Source organism: Panulirus ornatus, chromosome 71 (genome assembly GCF_036320965.1).
Source record: "Panulirus ornatus isolate Po-2019 chromosome 71, ASM3632096v1, whole genome shotgun sequence".
Lineage (NCBI taxonomy): Eukaryota > Metazoa > Arthropoda > Malacostraca > Decapoda > Palinuridae > Panulirus > Panulirus ornatus.
Genome location: NC_092294.1, coordinates 6270520 through 6293022, shown reverse-complemented (window position 1 = coordinate 6293022; position 22503 = coordinate 6270520). Strand labels below are relative to the sequence as shown.

At 41.7% G+C, this 22503-nt stretch overlaps 1 protein-coding gene across 1 annotated transcript; it reads left to right on the top strand.

The window, feature by feature from the left end:
* Positions 1-1914: 1914 nt before the first annotated feature.
* On the top strand, positions 1915-21783 carry LOC139747964 (probable G-protein coupled receptor B0563.6). Its single transcript, XM_071660473.1, has 2 exons — positions 1915-2096; positions 18611-21783. The coding sequence occupies exons 1-2, from the start codon at positions 1916-1918 to the stop codon at positions 20014-20016; spliced, it is 1587 nt and encodes a 528-aa protein (XP_071516574.1). The 5' UTR covers position 1915; the 3' UTR covers positions 20017-21783.
* The last annotated feature ends 720 nt before the right edge of the window (positions 21784-22503 follow it).

Sequence of the window (22503 nt, the reverse complement as noted above, 5' to 3'; positions counted from 1 at the left end):
CTTTTTTTCATTTGCACCTCTGAATATAGCGAGCCCCGCTCATGCATCAGTTGCCTTGGAGTGGATGTGGCGCTTCGTCCTGAGTTTAACAAAATAGTTTAGGCCGTGCACAGTGTTCGTGAAGGTGAAGGGGACTGAGGGAGTGGCAACGTGCATGTGAGAGTAAGACAACAAAGCCTTTATGTATCTATGATGTGGACTGAAATAAGAGATGTGGTATTTTAACTCCTATGACGAGACGTGGTTTATCTTTTTATAAGTTCTTTTGGTGAAGTGGGTATAGGTGTTTATTGTGACCAGATGAACAGTATAGTAAGTCTAGTTAGTGTTGCGTCTCGGAGTCAGCGTGCGGAGGCATTAGAAAGGTTATTTGTGTCTATCGTGTAGAGAATGGGGGCCAGCATGGAGCCTTGGGTTCGCCAGCACAGAGGGTCATATGACTTCAATGGGCGATTTCCTACTTGATGCATATCATGCAGTTTGTTAGCGGAATGGTAAACATTTTACTGTGTGTGTGATGGAGGAGGTTATACTGGGTTGCTTAGTTTGTACTTCAAGGCTTCGTGCCATACAGTATCGAAGGGCTTCTAAGCAAGTTTCGTGTGTGTTTGTGTAGGATTAAGTAACTGGTTATTGAGTTCGACAAGGAAGAGTGATGTCGAAAGCCAATTTGTTTTATGAAATAGGACGTCACTGTTTGTCAGGTGCAGTTTGAGTCTATGGTTGATTGTATCCTCTCGACTGTTGGGCTGAATGTTTTAGATAGGTTCATTGGTCTATAGCTAAGAGGATAGCTGCTTAGCTTATTTGGGCTAGGGGTCACAGTGGCAGTTTGTTGTTCAAAAAATGCTACTGAACATTCTGAGGTTAGTGCATAGTTGGAGAGCGAGGTTATTGCTGTGGTGGTGTTGGGACATAACTGAGTAGTTGGTAACCTAGGATTGAGCAGCCTTGGGCTGTTCTGAGGTCATCTCTGCTAACATTATGGGAGCTGTGAATAAGTGTTGGTCCACAAGGGAGCTCATGCATAGGGTTTGGTCCGGGCGAAGGTGACTGGGTCTGCTTTGTCATAATTGTATAACTACTTACGTGTTGTGTTAGACTACGGGATGTCGGGGTGAGGTTGTAAGATACATACCCTGCATCTACCCTGGGGGTTGAGGTGATATGTGTTATTGTCTTTGATATCATCAAAGTTTGTTTTGGGTGCTTAATATTTGTCGTTGCTCAGTAGCCTGTGATTGTTCTGAATGCTATGTTTTGTGTTATGTAGTCTGCGAACATTAGCTTTTGAATGAGGAGCTCATGAATAATTTGGAAAAGGTTTGTAAGGTATCTTTTGCCTCGCGCAAAATTGATGTCTGTAAGGGTTTTGAGAGTATTTGGTTCTGGGGGCCTTTGCGTTAATGTTTGTGATGTGGGAAGTGAATATCATGTGTGTGTTGTGTGTTATTCATTATACGGTTGAGGTTTTGTTCATTGATGTGTCGGATGATTCAAAGCAATGGGGGGGTTACAGTTTGGATTTATTTGTGTCTGGAGCTGAGGGGGTGATGATGGATTTCTATGTATATACAGACATTCTTCCCTGAACAAGCCACTGTTTCAGTTATGTTATGTAGTGCTGCTCTTTGATTTTGCTTTTAAGATCTTACATACAGACATGTCCTAAACCTTAACTCATGATCAGATTGGTCAGGCGAATGAACATTATTGTTGGAAACCTGTCCCTGTACTGTCTCAGCATGCTGGGAGGATAAGGGTATGAAGCACCACTTTGTATCTTTTAGGTATATTAAAGAAATAACTTTCAGCAAAGAACAGTCCAGACAAGATGGATGTGCTATATAAGAACAGACGACTGTAACTGACCTTTTCAACGTTATTCAGATTCTATCATCCTCCCGTAGATTATATGGAGCTCACTGACTCAACTTATAAATGGATCAGAGGCAAGCCCTTCAGCAGTGAGGTAGACCCCGGCGTGGCCAATGCTCGCTTCGTCGCCTACGGCGTCGTGGCCCCCATCATCGTCTCTGTGGGGATGCTGGGCAATTTGCTCACAATTTTCATCTTGAGACTGCCACAGTTCAGAGGTAGGTACGGCACACTTCGTCACAGACTACCAGTTCAAGGTAGAGAGTGCGTATGGTGATATTAACATATGAACATATAAAACTCTGATATATATATATACATATATATATATATATATATATATATATATATATATATATATATATATATATATATATATATATATATATATATATATATTATCTCGGAAAGCAAAAATGGGTATGTTTGAAGGAATAGTGGTTCCAACAATGTTGTATGGTTGCGAGGCGTGGGCTATGGATAGAGTTGTGCGCAGGAGGATGGATGTGCTGGAAATGAAATGTTTGAGGACAATGTGTGGTGTGAGGTGGTTTGATCGAGTAAGTAACGTAAGGGTAAGAGAGATGTGTGGAAATAAAAAGAGCGTGGTTGAGAGAGCAGAAGAGGGTGTTTTGAAATGGTTTGGGCACATGGAGAGAATGAGTGAGGAAAGATTGACCAAGAGGATATATGTGTCGGAGGTGGAGGGAACGAGGAGAAGAGGGAGACCAAATTGGAGGTGGAAAGATGGAGTGAAAAAGATTTTGTGTGATCGGGGCCTGAACATGCAGGAGGGTGAAAGGAGGGCAAGGAATAGAGTGAATTGGAGCGATGTGGTATACCGGGGTTGACGTGCTGTCAGTGGATTGAATCAAGGCATGTGAAGCGTCTGGGGTAAACCATGGAAAGCTGTGTAGGTATGTATATTTGCGTGTGTGGACGTATGTATATACATGTGTATGGGGGTGGGATGGGCCATTTCTTTCGTCTGTTTCCTTGCGCTACCTCGCAAACGCGGGAGACAGCGAGAAAGCAAAAAAAAAAAAAAAAATATATATATATATATATATATATATATATATATATATTTTTTTTTTTTATCTATTTATATATTTCATTATATTTTGTCGCCGTCTCCCGTGTTAGCAAGGTAGCGCAAGGAAACGGACGAAAGAATGGCCCAACCCACCCACATGCACATGTATATACATACACGTCCACGCAAGCACATATACATACCTATACATCTCAAAGTATGCATATATATACACACACAGACATATACATATATACACATGTACATATATACAGACATATACATATATACACATGTCTCTTCGATGTATATCAACTGACTGTTATATTTCTCTCTTGTGTCTCCCATGATGATGTGATTATTACACGAAAGTGCACTTGGGAACTTTCCGTGTTTCATTTTCCCCGTGGACTCATAGGAATATATATATATATATATATATATATATATATATATATATATATATATATATATATATATATATATATATATATATATATATATTTATTTATTTATATTTTTATTATACTTTGTCGCTGTCTCCCGCGTTTGCGAGGTAGCGCAAGGAAACAGACGAAAGAAATGGCCCAACCCCCCCATACACATGTATATACATACGTCCACACACGCAAATATACATACCTACACAGCTTTCCATGGTTTACCCCAGACGCTTCACATGCCTTGATTCAATCCACTGACAGCACGTCAACCCCGGTATACCACATCGCTCCAATTCACTCTATTCCTTGCCCTCCTTTCACCCTCCTGCATGTTCAGGCCCCGATCACACAAAATCTTTTTCACTCCATCTTTCCACCTCCAATTTGGTCTCCCTCTTCTCCTCGTTCCCTCCACCTCCGACACATATATCCTCTTGGTCAATCTTTCCTCACTCATTCTCTCCATGTGCCCAAACCACTTCAAAACACCCTCTTCTGCTCTCTCAACCACGCTCTTTTTATTTCCACACATCTCTCTTACCCTTACGATACTCACTCGATCAAACCACCTCACACCACACATTGTCCTCAAACATCTCATTTCCAGCACATCCATCCTCCTGCGCACAACTCTATCCATAGCCCACGCCTCGCAACCATACAACATTGTTGGAACCACTATTCCTTCAAACATACCCATTTTTGCTTTCCGAGATAATGTTCTCGACTTCCACACATTCTTCAAGGCCCCCAGAATTTTCGCCCCCTCCCCCACCCTATGATCCACTTCCGCTTCCATGGTTCCATCCGCTGCCAGATCCACTCCCAGATATCTAAAACACTTCACTTCCTGCAGTTTTTCTCCATTCAAACTCACCTCCCAATTGACTTGACCCTCAACCCTACTGTACCTAATAACCTTGCTCTTATTCACATTTACTCTTAACTTTCTTTTTTCACACACTTTACCAAACTCAGTCACCAGCTTCTGCAGTTTCTCACATGAATCAGCCACCAGCGCTGTATCATCAGCGAACAACAACTGACTCACTTCCCAAGCTCTCTCATCCCCAACAGACTTCATACTTGCCCCTCTTTCCAAAACTCTTGCATTTACCTCCCTAACAACCCCATCCATAAACAAATTAAACAACCATGGAGACATCACACACCCCTGCCGCAAACCTACATTCACTGAGAACCAATCACTTTCCTCTCTTCCTACACGTACACATGCCTTACATCCTCGATAAAAACTTTTCACTGCTTCTAACAACTTTCCTCCCACACCATATATTCTTAATACCTTCCACAGAGCATCTCTATCAACTCTATCATATGCCTTCTCCAGATCCATAAATGCTACATACAAATCCATTTGCTTTTCTAAGTATTTCTCACATACATTCTTCAAAGCAAACACCTGATCCACACATCCTCTACCACTTCTGAAACCACACTGCTCTTCCCCAATCTGATGCTCTGTACATGCCTTCACCCTCTCAATCAATACCCTCCCATATAATTTACCAGGAATACTCAACAAACTTATACCTCTGTAATTTGAGCACTCACTCTTATCCCCTTTGCCTTTGTACAATGGCACTATGCACGCATTCCGCCAATCCTCAGGCACCTCACCATGAGTCATACATACATTAAATAACCTTACCAACCAGTCAACAATACAGTCAATACAGTATATATATATATATATATATATATATATATATATATATATATATATATATATATCATACAAAGCTCCATCAGGCAGGATCGAACCTGGGACCCCTTGTGCAAGAGGCAGGCATGCTAACCGCTAGGCTAAGGGACTGTATAATAGGAAACAACTATTCGAAATACTAAGTACTCGAATACCCTTCGTCTCACTATGGTGAGCAACGGGGTCTATCGGTTGTTTCCGAACAGAACACATAGCCAGCTGAGAGCGTTTTACCGAACCTGACTGTACAACGCGGAGTTATATGAATACGAATAAAGTGTATATGAACGCGCACCTTCATAGAACATACAAAGCTCCATCAGCCAGGATCGAACCTGGGACCCCTTGTGCAAGAGGCAGGCATGCTAACCGCTAGGCTAAGGGACTGTATAATAGGAAAAAGGGAGAACTAATGATTTCTTTGCTAACTTATGGTATATATCAACGAAAGGTCTAGGGTACTTTAACTTAGATCCGATAGAATATACCTTCTCAAACTCATCATCAATAAACTCTGGACTGCAGATACGAAATGCCCGAAGGAACATAAATTGAAATGATAATGTAACTCTGTCATGTTGAGATGAGTGATAATGGATATATGAGCATACATTGGTAGGTTTTCTGTATATGCTAAACTTAAACGTGTTTTCTTACCTATGGGTCATGGAATCTAAAAATGGTAACATACCATTATTTTCATTTTCTACAGTGATTTTGAGGGAAGGTACTAGGTTGTTAAGTAAGGAGAGAAATGTTTTTAAATTTTCATTTGTTGGCCAAACACAAAGAACATCATCTACGTACCTAAACCAAATTGCATTAGGAAGCAAGATATCCTTTAGTAATTTTGTTTCACTGAGATCCATGTAAAGAATACTTGATACAGGTGAAAGAGGGTTACCCATTGCCATACCAAAGTTTTGAGCATAAGATTCTCCATTGAATTGAAATTCAGTTTTCTATACACAATTTCATCAGTTCAATGAAAACAGACTTTGAAAAAGGGAAGTGAATATCATTCAAGACATCAAAAAAAAATAAATATTCTAAAAGGTCATCAACTGGAACTTTTGTGAACAGTGAGGAAACGTCAAAGCTAACAAGTTTGAAATCAAAATCTACATTGATATTGTTAAGCTTGTTAACTAAATCTACATTGTTAATGATATTAGAATTTGATATCTTACACAGTAAAGGGCTAAATAAAGAAACTATCCGTTATGACAATTCATATTTGATGGAGCCTACTGAACTCACTGTAGGTATTGCTGGAAAATTTGTTTGTGTATTTTGATAAGTCCGTACATATATGGCAATGAAGGGGACAAAAAAAAAAAAAGACAAACATTTGATAAGAGAACCATTACCTTTCAACAAATATTTCAGTTCTTCATTGGAATGGAAATCAACTGCTTCTGTGGGATTCTTACTGAGTTTAGAATATTTTGAGTCGTCATTTAAAAGATCATTCATTTTAGAAATATTCAATTCCCTTTGTCCATAATCACAACAGTGTTAGCCTTATCTGCTTTAGTAATATGTATATCATTATCTTTTTTTTTTTTTAAGTGTTGATAGCTCTTATAAGTCTTTTAGGGCAATTAGTATCTACTGGTTTTGACAAACTGGCATACACTAAACCCTTACAGATATTGATTTTATCATTAGATAATATGCTGTACTTCTCTAAATTGAAGAAAGACATTGTGGCGACACAACTGGTTTCCCTGTTAGAACACACAAAACTTAATCCATAGCCTAAAGCACACAAGGAATCCTTATCTAGTTGTTTATTGGACAGGTTAATCACAAAAGAAGGGTTCGTGATCTCAGTCCAGTTACTGTTTTCAGTAAGATGGTCAACTTACAATTCAGTTTACGTTCACTTCTTAATCTATTATAGCAATAGTCCAACATCCGTTCTTCCAATATGTCGGTATTGCTATTTGTAAGACACGTTTCTTCTCTCTTGTAATACGAAAAGCCTCCTCCATTTCAATCTTCTTTAATTGAATATGTTTCTTTAAAATCATGATGTGATTATTACACCAAAGTACAATTGGGAACTTATCGTGTTTCATTTTCCCCGTAGGGGAGATGGTCAGAGGGCGTTATTGGATTACGTGTTAATTGACCGGCGTGTAAAAGAGAGACTTGAATGTTAATGTGCTGAGAAGGGCAACTGGAGGGATGTCTGATCATCATCTTGTGGAGATGAAGGTGAAGATTTGTGGAGGCTTTCAGAAAAGAAGAGAGAATGTTGGGGAGAAGAGAGTGGTGAGAGTAAGTGAGTTTGGAAAGGAGGCTTTTGTGAGGAAGTATCAAGAAAGATTGAGCGTAGAATGGCAAAAGGTAAGAGCAAATGACGTAAGGGGAGTGGGTGAGGAATGGGATGTATTTAGGGAAGCAGTGATGGCTTGCGTAAAAGATGCACGTGGCGTGAGAAAGGTGGGAGGTAGGCAGATTAGAAAGGGTAGTGAGTGGTGGGATGAAGAAGTAAGATTGTTAGTGAATGAGAAGAGAGAGGTGTTTGGACGATTTTTGCAGGGAAGTAGTGTAAAAAACTGGGAGATGTACAAAAGAAAGCGGCAGGTGGTCAAGAGAAAGGTACAAGAGGTGGAAAAGAGGGCTAATGAGAGATGAGGTGAGAGAGCATCATTAAATTTCCAAGGAGGATAAAAAGATGCTTTGGGAGGAGGTAAATAACGTGTGCAAGACAAGAGAAGAAATGAGAACATCGGTGAAGGGGACTAATGGGTAGGTAATAACAAGTAGGGTTGAAGTGAGAAGGAGATGGAGTGAGTATTTTGAAGGTTTGCTGAATGTGTTTGATGATAGAGTGGCAGATATAGAGCGTTTTGGTCGGGGTGGTGTGCGAAGTTAGAGGGTCAGGGAGAAAGGTTTGGTTCAGAGAGAAGAGGTAGTGAAAGCTTTGCGAAAGATGAAAGCCGGCAAAGCGGCGGGTTTAGATGGTATTCCAAGGAATCTATTAAAAAAGGGGTGACTGTGTTGTTAATTGGTTGGTAAGGATATTCCCTGTGTGTGCGGTTCATGGTAAAGTGCCTGAAGATTGGCGAAATGCATGCGTGGTGCCGTTGTGCGGGGTCAAGGGGGATGAAGGTAAGTGTTTGTGTTGCAGAGGCATAAGTTTGTTGAGTATTCCCGGGGAATTGTATGGGAGGGTATTGTTTTCGGGGTGGGGGCATGTACGGAGCGTCTGATTGGAGGGAGGGGGGGGGGCAGTGTGGTTTCGGAAGTAGTGCACGATGTGTGGTTCAGTTGTTTGCTTTGGAAAGTGTGTGTGGGGGATACTTGGAGGAAAAGAGGAATTTATATGAGGCATTTGTGGATTTGGAGAGGACATATGATGGGGTTGATGGGGATGCTTTGTAGAGATTTTTGAGAATATGTGGCGCGGTAGGTAAGTTGCTAAAAGCAGTGAAAGGGTTTTGCCAAGGATGTGGGGCATGTGTGCGAGTGGAGGAGACGAAAGTGATTGGTTCCCGGTGAAAGGCCTGTTTGCGGCAGGGGTGCGTGATGTCTCCATGGTTGTTCAAATTGTTCATGGATGCGGTGGTTAGGGAGGTAAATTCAGGAGTTCTAGGGAGAGGGGCAGGTATGCAGTCTGTTCTGTATGAGAGAGCTTGGGAGATGAGTCAGCTGTTGTTCGCTGATGATACGGCGCTGGCGGCTGATTCAGGTGAAGGACTACAGAAGATGATGACTGAGGTTAGTGGAGTGTGTGAAAGAAGAGAGTTGAGAGTAAGTGTTATTAGGATCGGTAGGGCTGAGGGACAAGTTAATTGGGAGGTAAGTTTGAATGGAGAGAAACTGGAGGAAATGAAGTGTTGTAGATATCTGGGAGGGGAATTACCAGCGAATGGAACCATGGAAGCGAAAGTGCGTCACAGTGTGGGGGAGGGGACAAAGGTTCTCGAAGCGTTGAAGAATGTGTCGAAGGCGAGAAGGTTATCTTGGAGAGCAAAAATGGTTATGTTTGAGGGAATAGTGGTTCCAACGATTTCATATGGTTACGCGGTATGGGCAATAGGGTTGTGCAGAGGAGGATGGATGTGTTGGAAGCGAAATGGTCGAGGACAATGTACAGTGTGACATGCATTTCTTTTTTGTCTGTTCCTGGCCCTGCCTCGCTAACGCGGGAAACGACTATCAATTTTATATACATACATGTATACATATATATATCTTTCTTTCATACTATTTGCCATTTCCCGCATTAGCGAGGTAGCGTTGAGAACAGAGGACTGGGCCCTTGAGGGAATATCCTCACCTGGGCCCCCTCTCTGTTCCCTCTTTTGGAAAGAAAAAAAAAAAAAAAAAGTGAGAGGGGAGGATTTCCAGCCCCCCGCTCCCTCCCCTTTTAGTCGCCTTCTACGACACGCAGGGAATACGTGGGAAGTATTCTTTCTCCCCTATCCCCAGGGATAATATATATATATATATATATATATATATATATATATATATATATATATATATATATATATATATATATATATGTATATATATTTTCTTTTTATTATACTTTGTCGCTGTCTCCCGCGTTTGCGAGGTAGCGCAAGGAAACAGACGAAAGAAATGGCCCAACCCCCCCCCCCCATACACATGTATATACATACGTCCACACACGCAAATATACATACCTACACAGCTTTCCATGGTTTACCCCAGACGCTTCACATGCCTTGATTCAATCCACTGACAGCACGTCAACCCCGGTATACCACATCGCTCCAATTCACTTTATTCCTTGCCCTCCTTTCACCCTCCTGCATGTTCAGGCCCCGATCACACAAAATCTTTTTCACTCCATCTTTCCACCTCCAATTTGGTCTCCCTCTTCTCCTCGTTCCCTCCACCTCCGACACATATATCCTCTTGGTCAATCTTTCCTCACTCATTCTCTACATGTGCCCAAACCACTTCAAAACACCCTCTTCTGCTCTCTCAACCACGCTCTTTTTATTTCCACACATCTCTCTTACCCTTACGTTACTCACTCGATCAAACCACCTCACACCACACATTGTCCTCAAACATCTCATTTCCAGCACATCCATCCTCCTGCGCACAACTCTATCCATAGCCCACGCCTCGCAACCATACAACATTGTTGGAACCACTATTCCTTCAAACATACCCATTTTTGCTTTCCGAGATAATGTTCTCGACTTCCACACATTCTTCAAGGCTCCCAGAATTTTCGCCCCCTCCCCCACCCTATGATCCACTTCCGCTTCCATGGTTCCATCCGCTGCCAGATCCACTCCCAGATATCGTAAACACTTCACTTCCTCCAGTTTTTCTCCATTCAAACTCACCTCCCAATTGATTTGACCCTCAACCCTACTGTACCTAATAACCTTGCTCTTATTCACATTTACTCTTAACTTTCTTCTTCCACACACTTTACCAAACTCAGTCACCAGCTTCTGCAGTTTCTCACATGAATCAGCCACCAGCGCTGTATCATCAGCGAACAACAACTGACTCACTTCCCAAGCTCTCTCATCCCCAACAGACTTCATACTTGCCCCTCTTTCCAAAACTCTTGCATCTACCTCCCTAACAACCCCATCCATAAACAAATTAAACAACCATGGAGACATCACACACCCCTGCCGCAAACCTACATTCACTGAGAACCAATCACTTTCCTCTCTTCCTACACGTACACATGATTTACATCCTCGATAAAAACTTTTCACTGCTTCTAACAACTTTCCTCCCACACCATATATTCTTAATACCTTCCACAAAGCATCTCTATCAACTCTATCATATGCCTTCTCCAGATCCATAAATGCTACATACAAATCCATTTGCTTTTCTAATTATTTCTCACATACATTCTTCAAAGCAAACACCTGATCCACACATCCTCTACCACTTCTGAAACCACACTGCTCTTCCCCAATCTGATGCTCTGTACATGCCTTCACCCTCTCAATCAATACCCTCCCATATAATTTACCAGGAATACTCAACAAACTTATACCTCTGTAATTTGAGCACTCACTCTTATCCCCTTTGCCTTTGTACAATGGCACTATGCACGCATTCCGCCAATCCTCAGGCACCTCACCATGAGTCATACATACATTAAATAACCTTACCAACCAGTCAACAATACAGTCACCCCCTTTTTTAATAAATTCCACTGCAATAACATCCAAACCTGCTGCCTTGCCGGCTTTCATCTTCTGCAAAGCTTTAACTACCTCTTCTCTGTTCACCAAATCATTTTCCCTAACCCTCTCACTTTGCACACCACCTCGACCAAAACACCCTATATCTGCCACTCTATCATCAAACACATTCAACAAACCTTCAAAATACTCACTCCATCTCCTTCTCACATCACCACTACTTGATATCACCTCCCCATTTGCGCCCTTCACTGAAGTTCCCATTTGCTCCCTTGTCTTACGCACTTTATTTACCTCCTTCCAGAACATCTTTTTATTCTCCCTAAAATTTAATGATACTCTCTCACCCCAACTCTCATTTGCCCTTTTTTCACCTCTTGCACCTTTCTCTTGACCTCCTGTCTCTTTCTTTTATACATCTCCCACTCAATTGCATTTTTTCCCTGCAAAAATCGTCCAAATGCCTCTCTCTTCTCTTTCACTAGTACTCTTACTTCTTCATCCCACCACTCACTACCCTTTCTAATCAACCCACCTTCCACTCTTCTCATATATATATATATATGTATATATATATATATATATATATATATATATATATATATATATATATATATATACATGCAGGAGGGTGAAAGGAGGGCAAGGAATAGAGTGAATTGGAGCGATGTGGTATACAGGGGTTGACGTGCTGTCAGTGGATTGAATCAAGGCATGTGAAGCGTCCGGGGTAAACCATGGAAAGCTGTGTAGGTATGTATATTTCCGTGTGTGGACGTGTGTATGTACATGTGTATGGGGGGGGTTGGGCCATTTCTTTCGTCTGTTTCCTTGCGCTACCTCGCAAACGCGGGAGACAGCGACAAAGTATAAAAAAAAAAAAAAAATATATATATATATATATATATATATATATATATATATATATATATATATATATATATATATATATATATATATGTACATATATATATATATATATATATATATATATATATATATATATATATATATATATATATATATATATATATATATATATATATATATATATATATATATATATATATTTGTTATATCTATATATTTTGCTTTGTCGCTGTCTCCCGTGTTTGCGATTTAGCGCAAGGAAACAGACGAAAGAAATGGCCCAACCCACCCTATACACATGTATATATATACACGTCCACACACGCAAATATACATACCCATACATCTCAATGCACACATTTATATACACACACAGACACATACATATATACACATGCACACAATTCACACTGTCTGCCTTTATTCATTCCCATCATTACCTCGCCACACATGGAATAGCATCCCCCTCCCCCCTCATGTGTGCGATGTAGCGCTATTAAAAGACAACAAAGGCCCCATTCGTTGACGCTCAGTCTCTAGCTGTCATGCAATAATGCCCGAAACCACAGCTCCCTTTCCATATCCAGGCCCCACAGAAACTTTTCATGGTTTACCCCAGATGCTTCACATGCCCTGATTCAATCCATTGACAGCACGTACGTCGACCCCGGTATACCACATCGATCCAATTCACTCTATTCCTTGCCCGCGTTTCACCCTCCTGCATGTTCAGGACCCGATCACTCAAGATATTTTTCACTCCATCTTTCCACCTCCAATTTGGTTTCCCACTTCTCCTCGTTCGCTCCACCTCCGACACATATATCGTCTTGGTCAATCTTTCCCCACTCATTCTCTCTATGTGCCCAAACCATTTCAAAACACCCTCTTATGCTCTCTCAACCACACTCTTTTGAGTTCCACACATCTCTCTTACCCTTACATTACTTACTCGATCAAACCACCTTACACCACATATTGTCCTCAAACATCTCATTTCTAGCACATCCACCCTCCTGCGCACAACGTTATCCACAGCCCACGCCTCGCAACCATATAACATTGTTGGAACCACTACTCCTTCAAACATACCCATTTTTGCTTTCCGAGATAATATTCTCGACTTCCACACATTATTTAAGGCTCCCAGGATTTTCTCCCCCTCCCCCACCCTATGATTCACTTCCGCTTCCATGGTTCCATCCGCTGCCAGATACACTCCCAGATATATAAAACACTTCACTTCCTCCAGTTTTTCTCCATTCAAACTTACCTCCCAGTTGACTTGACTCTCAACCCTACTGTACCTAATAACCTTTGTTCTTTTTCACATTTATTCTTAACTTTCTTCTTTAACACACTTTACCAAACTCAGTCACCAGCTTCTGCAGTTTCTCACATGAATCAGCCACCAGCGCTGTATCATCAGCGAACAACAACTGACTCACTTCCCAAGGTCTATCATCCCCAACAGAGTGCATACTTGCCCCTCTTTACAAAACTCTTGCATTCACCTCCCTAAGAACCCCATCCGTTAAAAATCAAACAACCATGAAGACATCACATATCCCTGCCTGAAAGCTACAGTCACTGAGAAGCAATCACTTTCCTCTCTTCCTACACGTACACATGCCTTACATCCTCAATAAAAACTTTTCACTGCTTCACACAACTTGCCTGCAACACCATATATTCTTAGTACCTTCCACAGAGCATCTCTATCAACTCTATCATATGCCTTTTCCAGATCCATAAATGCCACATACACATCCATTTGCCTTCTAAGTATTTCTCACATACATTCTTCAAAGCAAACACCTGATCCACACATCCTCTACTACTTCTGAAACCACACTGCTCTTCCCCAATCTGATTCTTTGTACATGCCTTCACCCTCTCAATCAATCCCCTCCCCTATAATTTACCATGAATACTCAACAAACTTATACCTCTGTAATTTGAGCACTCACTCTTATTCCCTTTGCCTTTGTGCTGTACAATGGCACTATGCAAGCATTCCGCCAATCCTCAGGAACCTCACCATGAATCATACATACATTAAATAACCTTACCAAGCAGTCAACAATACAGTCATCCCCTTTTTTAATAATTTCCACTGAAATACCATCCAAACCTGCTGCCTTGCCGGCTTTCATCTTCCGCAAAGCTTTTACTACCTCTTCTCTGTTTACCAAATCATTTTCCCTAACTCTCTCACTTTGCACACCACCTCGACCAAAACACCCTATATCTGCAACTCTATCACCAAACACATTCAACAAACCTTCAAAATACTCACTCCATCTCCTTCTCATATCACCACCACTTGTTATCACCTCCCCATTAGCCACCTTCACTGAAGTTCCCATTTGCTCCCTTCTCTTACGCACTTTATTTACCTCCTTCCAGAACACCTTTTTATTCTCCCTAAAATTTAATGATACTCTCTCACTCCAACTCCTATTTGCCTTTTTTTTCACCTCTTACACCGTTCTCTTGACCTCCTGCCTCTTTCTTTTATACATATCCCTCTCATTAGCATCAGCAAAAATCGTCCAAATGCCTCTCTCTTCTCTTTCATTAATAATCTTACTTCTTCATCCCACCACTCACTACCCTTTCTAATCAACCCACCTCCCACGCTTCTCATGCCACAAGCATCTTTTGCGCAAGCCATCACTGCTTCGCTAAATACATCCCATTCGTTCCCCACTCCCCTTATCTCCTTTGTTCTCACCTTTTTCCATTCTGTACTCAGTCTCTCCTGGTACTTCCTCACAAAAGTCTCCTTCCCAAGCTCACTTACTCTCACCACCCTCTTCACCCCAACATTCTCTTCTTTTCTGAAAGCCCCTACAAATCTTCACCTTCGCCTCCAAAAGATAATGATCAGACATCCCTCCAGTTGCACCTCTCAGCATATTAACATCCAAAAGTCTCTCTTTCGCGCGACTGTCAATTAACACATAATCCAATAACGCTCTCTTGCCATCTCTCCTACTTACATACGTTTACTTATGTATATCTCGCTTTTTAAAGCAGGTATTCCCAATCATCAGTCCTTTTTCATATATATATATATATATATATTTTTTTTTTGCTTTGTCGCTGTCTCCCGCGTTTGCGAGGTAGCGCAAGGAAACAGACGAAAGAAATGGCCCAACCCACCCCCATACACATGTATATACATACACGTCCACACACGCAAATATACATACCTTCACAGCTTTCCATGGTTTACCCCAGACGCTTCACATGCCCTGATTCAATCCACTGACAACACGTCAACCCCGGTAAACCACATCGATCCAATTCACTCTATTCCTTGCTCTCCTTTCACCCTCCTGCATGTTCAAGCCTCGATCACACAAAATCTTTTTCACTCCATCTTTCCACCTCCAATTTGATCTCCCACTTCTCCTCGTTCCCTCCTCCTCCGACACATATATCCTCTTGGTCAATCTTTCCTCACTCATTCTCTCCATGTGCCCAAACCATTTCAAAACACCCTCTTCTGCTCTCTCAACCACGCTCTTTTTATTTCCACACATCTCTCTTACCCTTAAGTTACTTACTCGATCAAACCACCTCACACCACACATTGTCCTCAAACATCTCATTTCCAGCACATCCACCCTCCTGCGCACAACTCTATCATTAGCCTACGCCTCGCAACCATACAGAATTGTTGGAACCTCTATTCTTTCAAACATAACCATTTTTGCTTTCCGAGATAAAGTTCTCGACTTCCACACATTCTTCAAGGCTCCCAGGATTTTCGCCCCCTCCCCCACCCTATGAGTCACTTCCGCTTCCATGGTTCCATCCGCTGCCAGATCCACTCCCAGATATCTAAAACACTTTACTTCCTCCAGTTTTTCTCCATTCAAACTTACCTCCCAATTGACTTGACCCTCAACCCTACTGTTCCTAATAACCTTGCTCTTATTCAGATTTACTCTTAACTTTCTTCTTTCACACACTTTACCAAACTCAGTCACCAGCTTCTGCAGTTTCTCACATGAATCAGCCACCAGCGCTGTATCATCAGCGAACAACAACTGACTCACTTCCCAAGCTCTCTCATCCACAACAGACTTCATACTTGCCCCTCTCTCCAAAACTCTTGCATTCACCTCCCTAACCACCCCATCCATAAACAAATTAAACAACCATGGAGACATCACACACCCCTGCCGCAAACCTACATTCACTGAGAACCAATCACTTTCCTCTCTTCCTACACGTACACATGCCTTACATCCTCGATAAAAACATTTCACTGCTTCTAACAACTTGCCTCCCACACCATATATTCTTAATACCTTCCACAGAGCATCTCTATCAACTCTATCATATGCCTTCTCCAGATCCATAAATGCTACATACAAATCCATTTGCTTTTCTAAGTATTTCTCACATACATTCTTCAAAGCAAACACCTGATCCACACATCCTCTACCACTTCTGAAACCACACTGCTCTTCCCCAATCTGATGCTCTGTACATCCCTTCACCCTCTCAATCAATACCCTCCCATATAATTTACCAGGAATACTCAACAAACTTATACCTCTGTAATTTGAGCACTCACTCTTATCCCCTGTGCCTTTGTACAATGGCACTATGCACGCATTCCGCTAATCCTCAGGCACCTCACCATGAGTCATACATACATTAAATAACCTTACCATCTAGTCAACAATACAGTCACCTCCTTTTTTAATAAATTCCACTGCAATACCATCCAAACCTACTGCCTTACCGGCTTTCATCTCCCACAAAGGTTTTACAACCTCTTCTCTGTTTACCAAATCATTTTCCCTAACCCTCTCACTTTGCACACCACCTCGGCCAAAACACCCTATATCTGCCGCTCTATCATCAAACACATTCAACAAACCTTCAAAATACTCATTCCAATTACTCATATCCCCACTACTTGTTATCACCTTCCCATTAGCGCCCTTCACTGAAGTTCCCATTTGCTCCCTTGTCTTACGCACTTTATTTACCTCCTTCCAGAACATCTTTTTATTCTCCCTAAAATCTAATGATACTCTCTCACCCCAACTCTCATTTGCCCTCTTTTTCACCTCTTGTACCTTTCTCTTGACCTCCTGTCTCTTTCTTTTATACATCTCCCACTCAATTGCATTTTTTCCCTGCAAAAATCGTCCAAATGCCTCTCTCTTCTCTTTCACTAATAATCTTACTTCTTCATCCCACCACTCACTACCCTTTCTAATCAACCCACCTCCCACGCTTCTCATGCCACAAGCATCTTTTTCGCACTCCATCACTGATTCCCTAAATACATCCCATTCCTCCCCCACTCCCCTTACTTCCTTTGTTATCATACATACATTAAATAACCTTACCAATTAGTCAAGAATACAGTCACCCCCTTTATTGATATATTCCATTGCAATACCATCGAAACCCGCTGCCTTGCCGTCTTTCATGTTCCGCAAAGCATTTATTACCTCTTCTCTGTTTACCAAATCATTCTCCCTAACCCTCTCACTCTGCACACCACCACAACCTAAAACATCCTATATCTGCCATTCTATGTAGGGTTGAATGACTATGTGCAGACTCCCGCAACCAGGATTCGAACCTATATGCTAGGCCCTCGGCGGCCTGTGACTGCGTCACGATCAGGAACGCTTATTGGTGAAATACGGGAGTCCTATGTAACAGTAGAACAGAATGAGAGTTTTGACCTCGTGCAAAAACACCTGAATTTTATTTCTTCTAATGTCTTAAGGGATCAGTCTCCTTTCTTAACATTATGGACTGTGCAGTGTTCACAGTTATACACATTCATTTTAATCATATCATCCACAGATTCATTTTTCTTGTGTTCTTGACCTAGAATTATCAATATTTCATTGATGTCAATAATGTTCCCTTGATATCAAGACATCATCCAAGGTCTCTGTGCGTATCAGTATATTCTCTGGTATGTTACTGTGGCTTAACTGCCGATTATGATAAATGATTTCCGTTCTCTTTTTTGTGTTCTAACTAGTCTTGCAGGAGGAGTCGCCTTCATTCATGTTACATGCATGGAATGGTGTGAAATGCAGCGAATTTTTACTGATGCGTCTGTAATAAATTCTTTAATCACCTTCATTTTTGGTACAGATTTCTCCATTTTTTCACAACCAACTGCAGGTAATTTTTGTTTTGATTTCTATCAGTTCAGCCAAAAGTGTACTTTGTGTAGAAAAATGTTTCAAGTTCTATTTTGATTCATTTCTATACCTCTCCACATGATTTCTTTTTTATATAGAACTTATTTTGCATGAGACATTCATGCTTATCAGTCACGAATGATATGTGAATAATGTGAAACGCAACTCTGCTAAGCTTCAGGTTTGAGATTTAGCCCACATACCAGGTAACATGCAGGTTACACATTTACCTAAGGGTACGAGAGGATGTTAATGACATACTACCTCTTTCCTATCTCCCTCAGGTGTGACGTACACGTACTTCTTAACACTGGCCGTCAGCGACTTCCTCTCCCTGTTCTTCTGCATTTCGTTCCTTCACCACATGCTCCTGCAGGGCACCTACCTCTACTCCACAGCTGTCTGGTACTCCTACTTCGAGCAGCTCGTCGTCAACATCCCCATGAGCACTTCAGTTCTTGTCGTCATGTGTGTCACAGTAGATAGATTCTTCTCCGTCTGTCGACCGACGGATTTCAAACGGATCCACACGAGTAGCTACGCTCGAGCTGGTATCCTTAGTTCCATGGTGATAGCTGCTGCAGTATGGCTGCCCACCAGTGCCCTCATGAAGCCAAAACTCTCCAGTCAGTGCGAAACATCGTCATTTGTACCGCCAGACAACAGGACGTGGTGGGTTGCATGTATGGTCAAAGACATCGGCCATAACCCGTACTATATCGCTTATGCGTGGATAAGGCAAACGATCATCAGCTTCATTCCGATCGTCGTTCTGATTCTGCTGAATGGGCTTATCGTGAGGGAGTTCCTACGACTGCGGAAGAAGAAGGATCAGATGGTTGGGGCTGGGCAGCTGCAGGGCACCTCACCTACGGACGGTCGACGTCGTGACGACCAACACCTGATCACAATGCTGACGGCGGTTATGATCTCGTTTCTTATCACCATGGTGCCAGCAGGGATAATGAACGCTTTGTACACCAAAGCTCTTGCAACAGAGTTAGATTTCGAGGTGTTCAGGGCCGTTGCAAACAATCTGGAGATGGTAAATCACGCGTTGAACTTCTACCTGTACATATTGTGTAGTAAACCCATACGTGAGGCCATTAAAACGTTTTTCCACAAACGTCAAGGTGTGCCGGTCAGTTTGCCAGGGTCCAACGTGATAGAGGTTGTTCAGCAAGCAAGAGATTTTAGCAGCGGGCCAAATGCTTCCACACCCAAAGCAAACATAAGCCATCGGAAACAAGGCCTCGAAGAGGGTGGTGGAATAACCCACAGAGAAAAATCAAAGACCATGTCTAAGGAAACAGAGCCAAGTGACATTCCATCAGACATAAACTCCAGCCTGGATGACGCCGAACTTAAGGTTGATCCGTATACGAATGAAGTACACTTACACAGGAAGCCGCTCGAGAAGCCCGTGGAAAATCCACATCTAAATGGCAGTGCAGCAAACACAGTTGATGATGAGGTAAACAGCCCCGAGTATGGCTGCGGCCCTGGATTTCTTGGGTCACAACAGAACCCATCCCTGGAGGGTTCAGATACTTCATCAGACGCTGTGGAAGGCCCTATGCCACAGAGTGTAGGAGCAGCGTCAACACCCGCCCAGGCACCAGTGTTGAAGGGAGCAAGACGGGCTACTGCAACGAGGCATTCACATTTGACGAATGAGCTTCCTCTGTAGCCGACCAGGCGAACGACCCGAGTAACAGTATTGGCTCTCTCGAAATTAGGTGATCTAACTCTGTGAAGTAATGTTAATCCGGACGTGAACATTATGATTAATCTAGTCAGTTTCCTCAACATAAATGTATGTATGTAGACCAGTAGAGGAAGGAGTTGGACAAGTACAATGTAGAATATTAGAATGTGATTAGAAATTAACTTATTTAAAGGAATTATATGTGAGATTCAAAAGATACAAGGAAGTTTATTCTTTTGTTGACCATTGGTCCTTTCTGACTAATATATATATATATATATATATATATATATATATATATATATATATATATATATATATATATATATATATATATATATATATATATATATATATTATCATATTATTATTATTATTATTATTATTTTGCTTTGTCGCTGTCTCCCGCATTTGCCAGGTAGCGCAAGGAAACAGAAGGAAGAAATGGCCCAACCCACCCCCATACACATGTATATACACACACGTCCACACACGCAAATATACATACCTATACATCTCAATGTACACATATATATACACACACAGACACATACTTATAATCCCATGCACACAATTCACACTGTCTGCCTTTATTCATTCCCATCGCCACCTCGCCACACATGGAATGCCATCCCCCTACCCCCTCATGTGTGCGAGGTAGCGCTAGGAAAAGATAACAAAGGCCCCATTCGTTCACACTCAGTCTCTAGCTGTCATGCAATAATGCCCGAAACCACAGCTCCCTTTCCACATCCAGGCCCCACACAGCTTTCCATGGTTTACCCCAGACGCTTCACATGCCCTGATTCAATCCACTGACAGCACGTCAACCCCGGTATACCACATCGATCCAATTCACTCTATTCCTTGCCCTCCTTTCACCCTCCTGCATGTTCAGGCCCCGATCACACAAAATCTTTTTCACTCCATCTTTCCACCTCCAATTTGGTCTCCCACTTCTCCTCGTTCCCTCCACCTCCGACACATATATCCTCTTGGTCAATCTTTCCTCACTCATTCTCTCCATGTGCCCAAACCATTTCAAAACACCCTCTTCTGCTCTCTCAACCACGCTCTTTTTATTTCCACACATCTCTCTTACCCTTACATTACTTACTCGATCAAACCACCTCACACCACACATTGTCCTCAAACATCTCATTTCCAGCACATCCACCCTCCTGCGCACAACTCTATCCATAGCCCACGCCTCGCAACCATACAACATTGTTGGAACCACTATTCCTTCAAACATACCCATTTTTGCTTTCCGAGATAATGTTCTCGACTTCCTTGTGGAAACTGTGATAAATTTTATGTTGGTCAGACTGGTAAGGATCTCTCTGTTAGACTTAAGCAACATAGATATAATATAAGAACGGGACAAGAATCAAATGCATTGTTTAATCATGTTAAAAACTATGATCATTGTATTGACTCTTGAAACGCCATCTCAGTTATGAACTCTAACTCTATTACCAAGAAAAATATCATTGAATCTTCTATCATAAAATACACAAAGAATTATAATCTTAATATTAGTGATGGTCTATACAAATTAGATAACTTCATTGTTGATAAGATTTGTAAAATGATAAGTTTATGAACGCTCGTTGTATGTTTTGGACAATCACATGTTTACCAAATGGCGTCCTAGCTTCGTCTCTTCGATGTATATCAACTGACTTATATTTCTCTCTTGTGTCTCACCTGATGATGTGATTATTACACGAAAGTGCACTTGGGAACTTTTCGTGTTTTATTTTCCCAGTGGACTCATAGGAATATATATATAAATATATATATATATTTTTTTTTTTTTTTTTTTTTTTTTTTACTTTGTCGCTGTCTCCCGCGTTTGCGAGGTAGCGCAAGGAAACAGACGAAAGAAATGGCCCAACCCCCCCCCCCCATACACATATACATACACACGTCCACACACGCAAATATACATACCTACACAGCTTTCCATGGTTTACCCCAGACGCTTCACATGCCTTGCTTCAATCCACTGACAGCACGTCAACCCCTGTATACCACATGACTCCAATTCACTCTATTTCTTGCCCTCCTTTCACCCTCCTGCATGTTCAGGCCCCGATCACACAAAATCTTTTTCACTCCATCTTTCCACCTCCAATTTGGTCTCCCTCTTCTCCTCGTTCCCTCCACCTCCGACACATATATCCTCTTGGTCAATCTCTCCTCACTCATTCTCTCCATGTGCCCAAACCATTTCAAAACACCCTCTTCTGCTCTCTCAACCACGCTCTTTTTATTTCCACACATCTCTCTTACCCTTACGTTACTTACTCGATCAAACCACCTCACACCACACATTGTCCTCAAACATCTCATTTCCAGCACATCCATCCTCCTGCGCACATCTCTATCCATAGCCCACGCCTCGCAACCATACAACATTGTTGGAACCACTATTCCCTCAAACATACCCATTTTTGCTTTCCG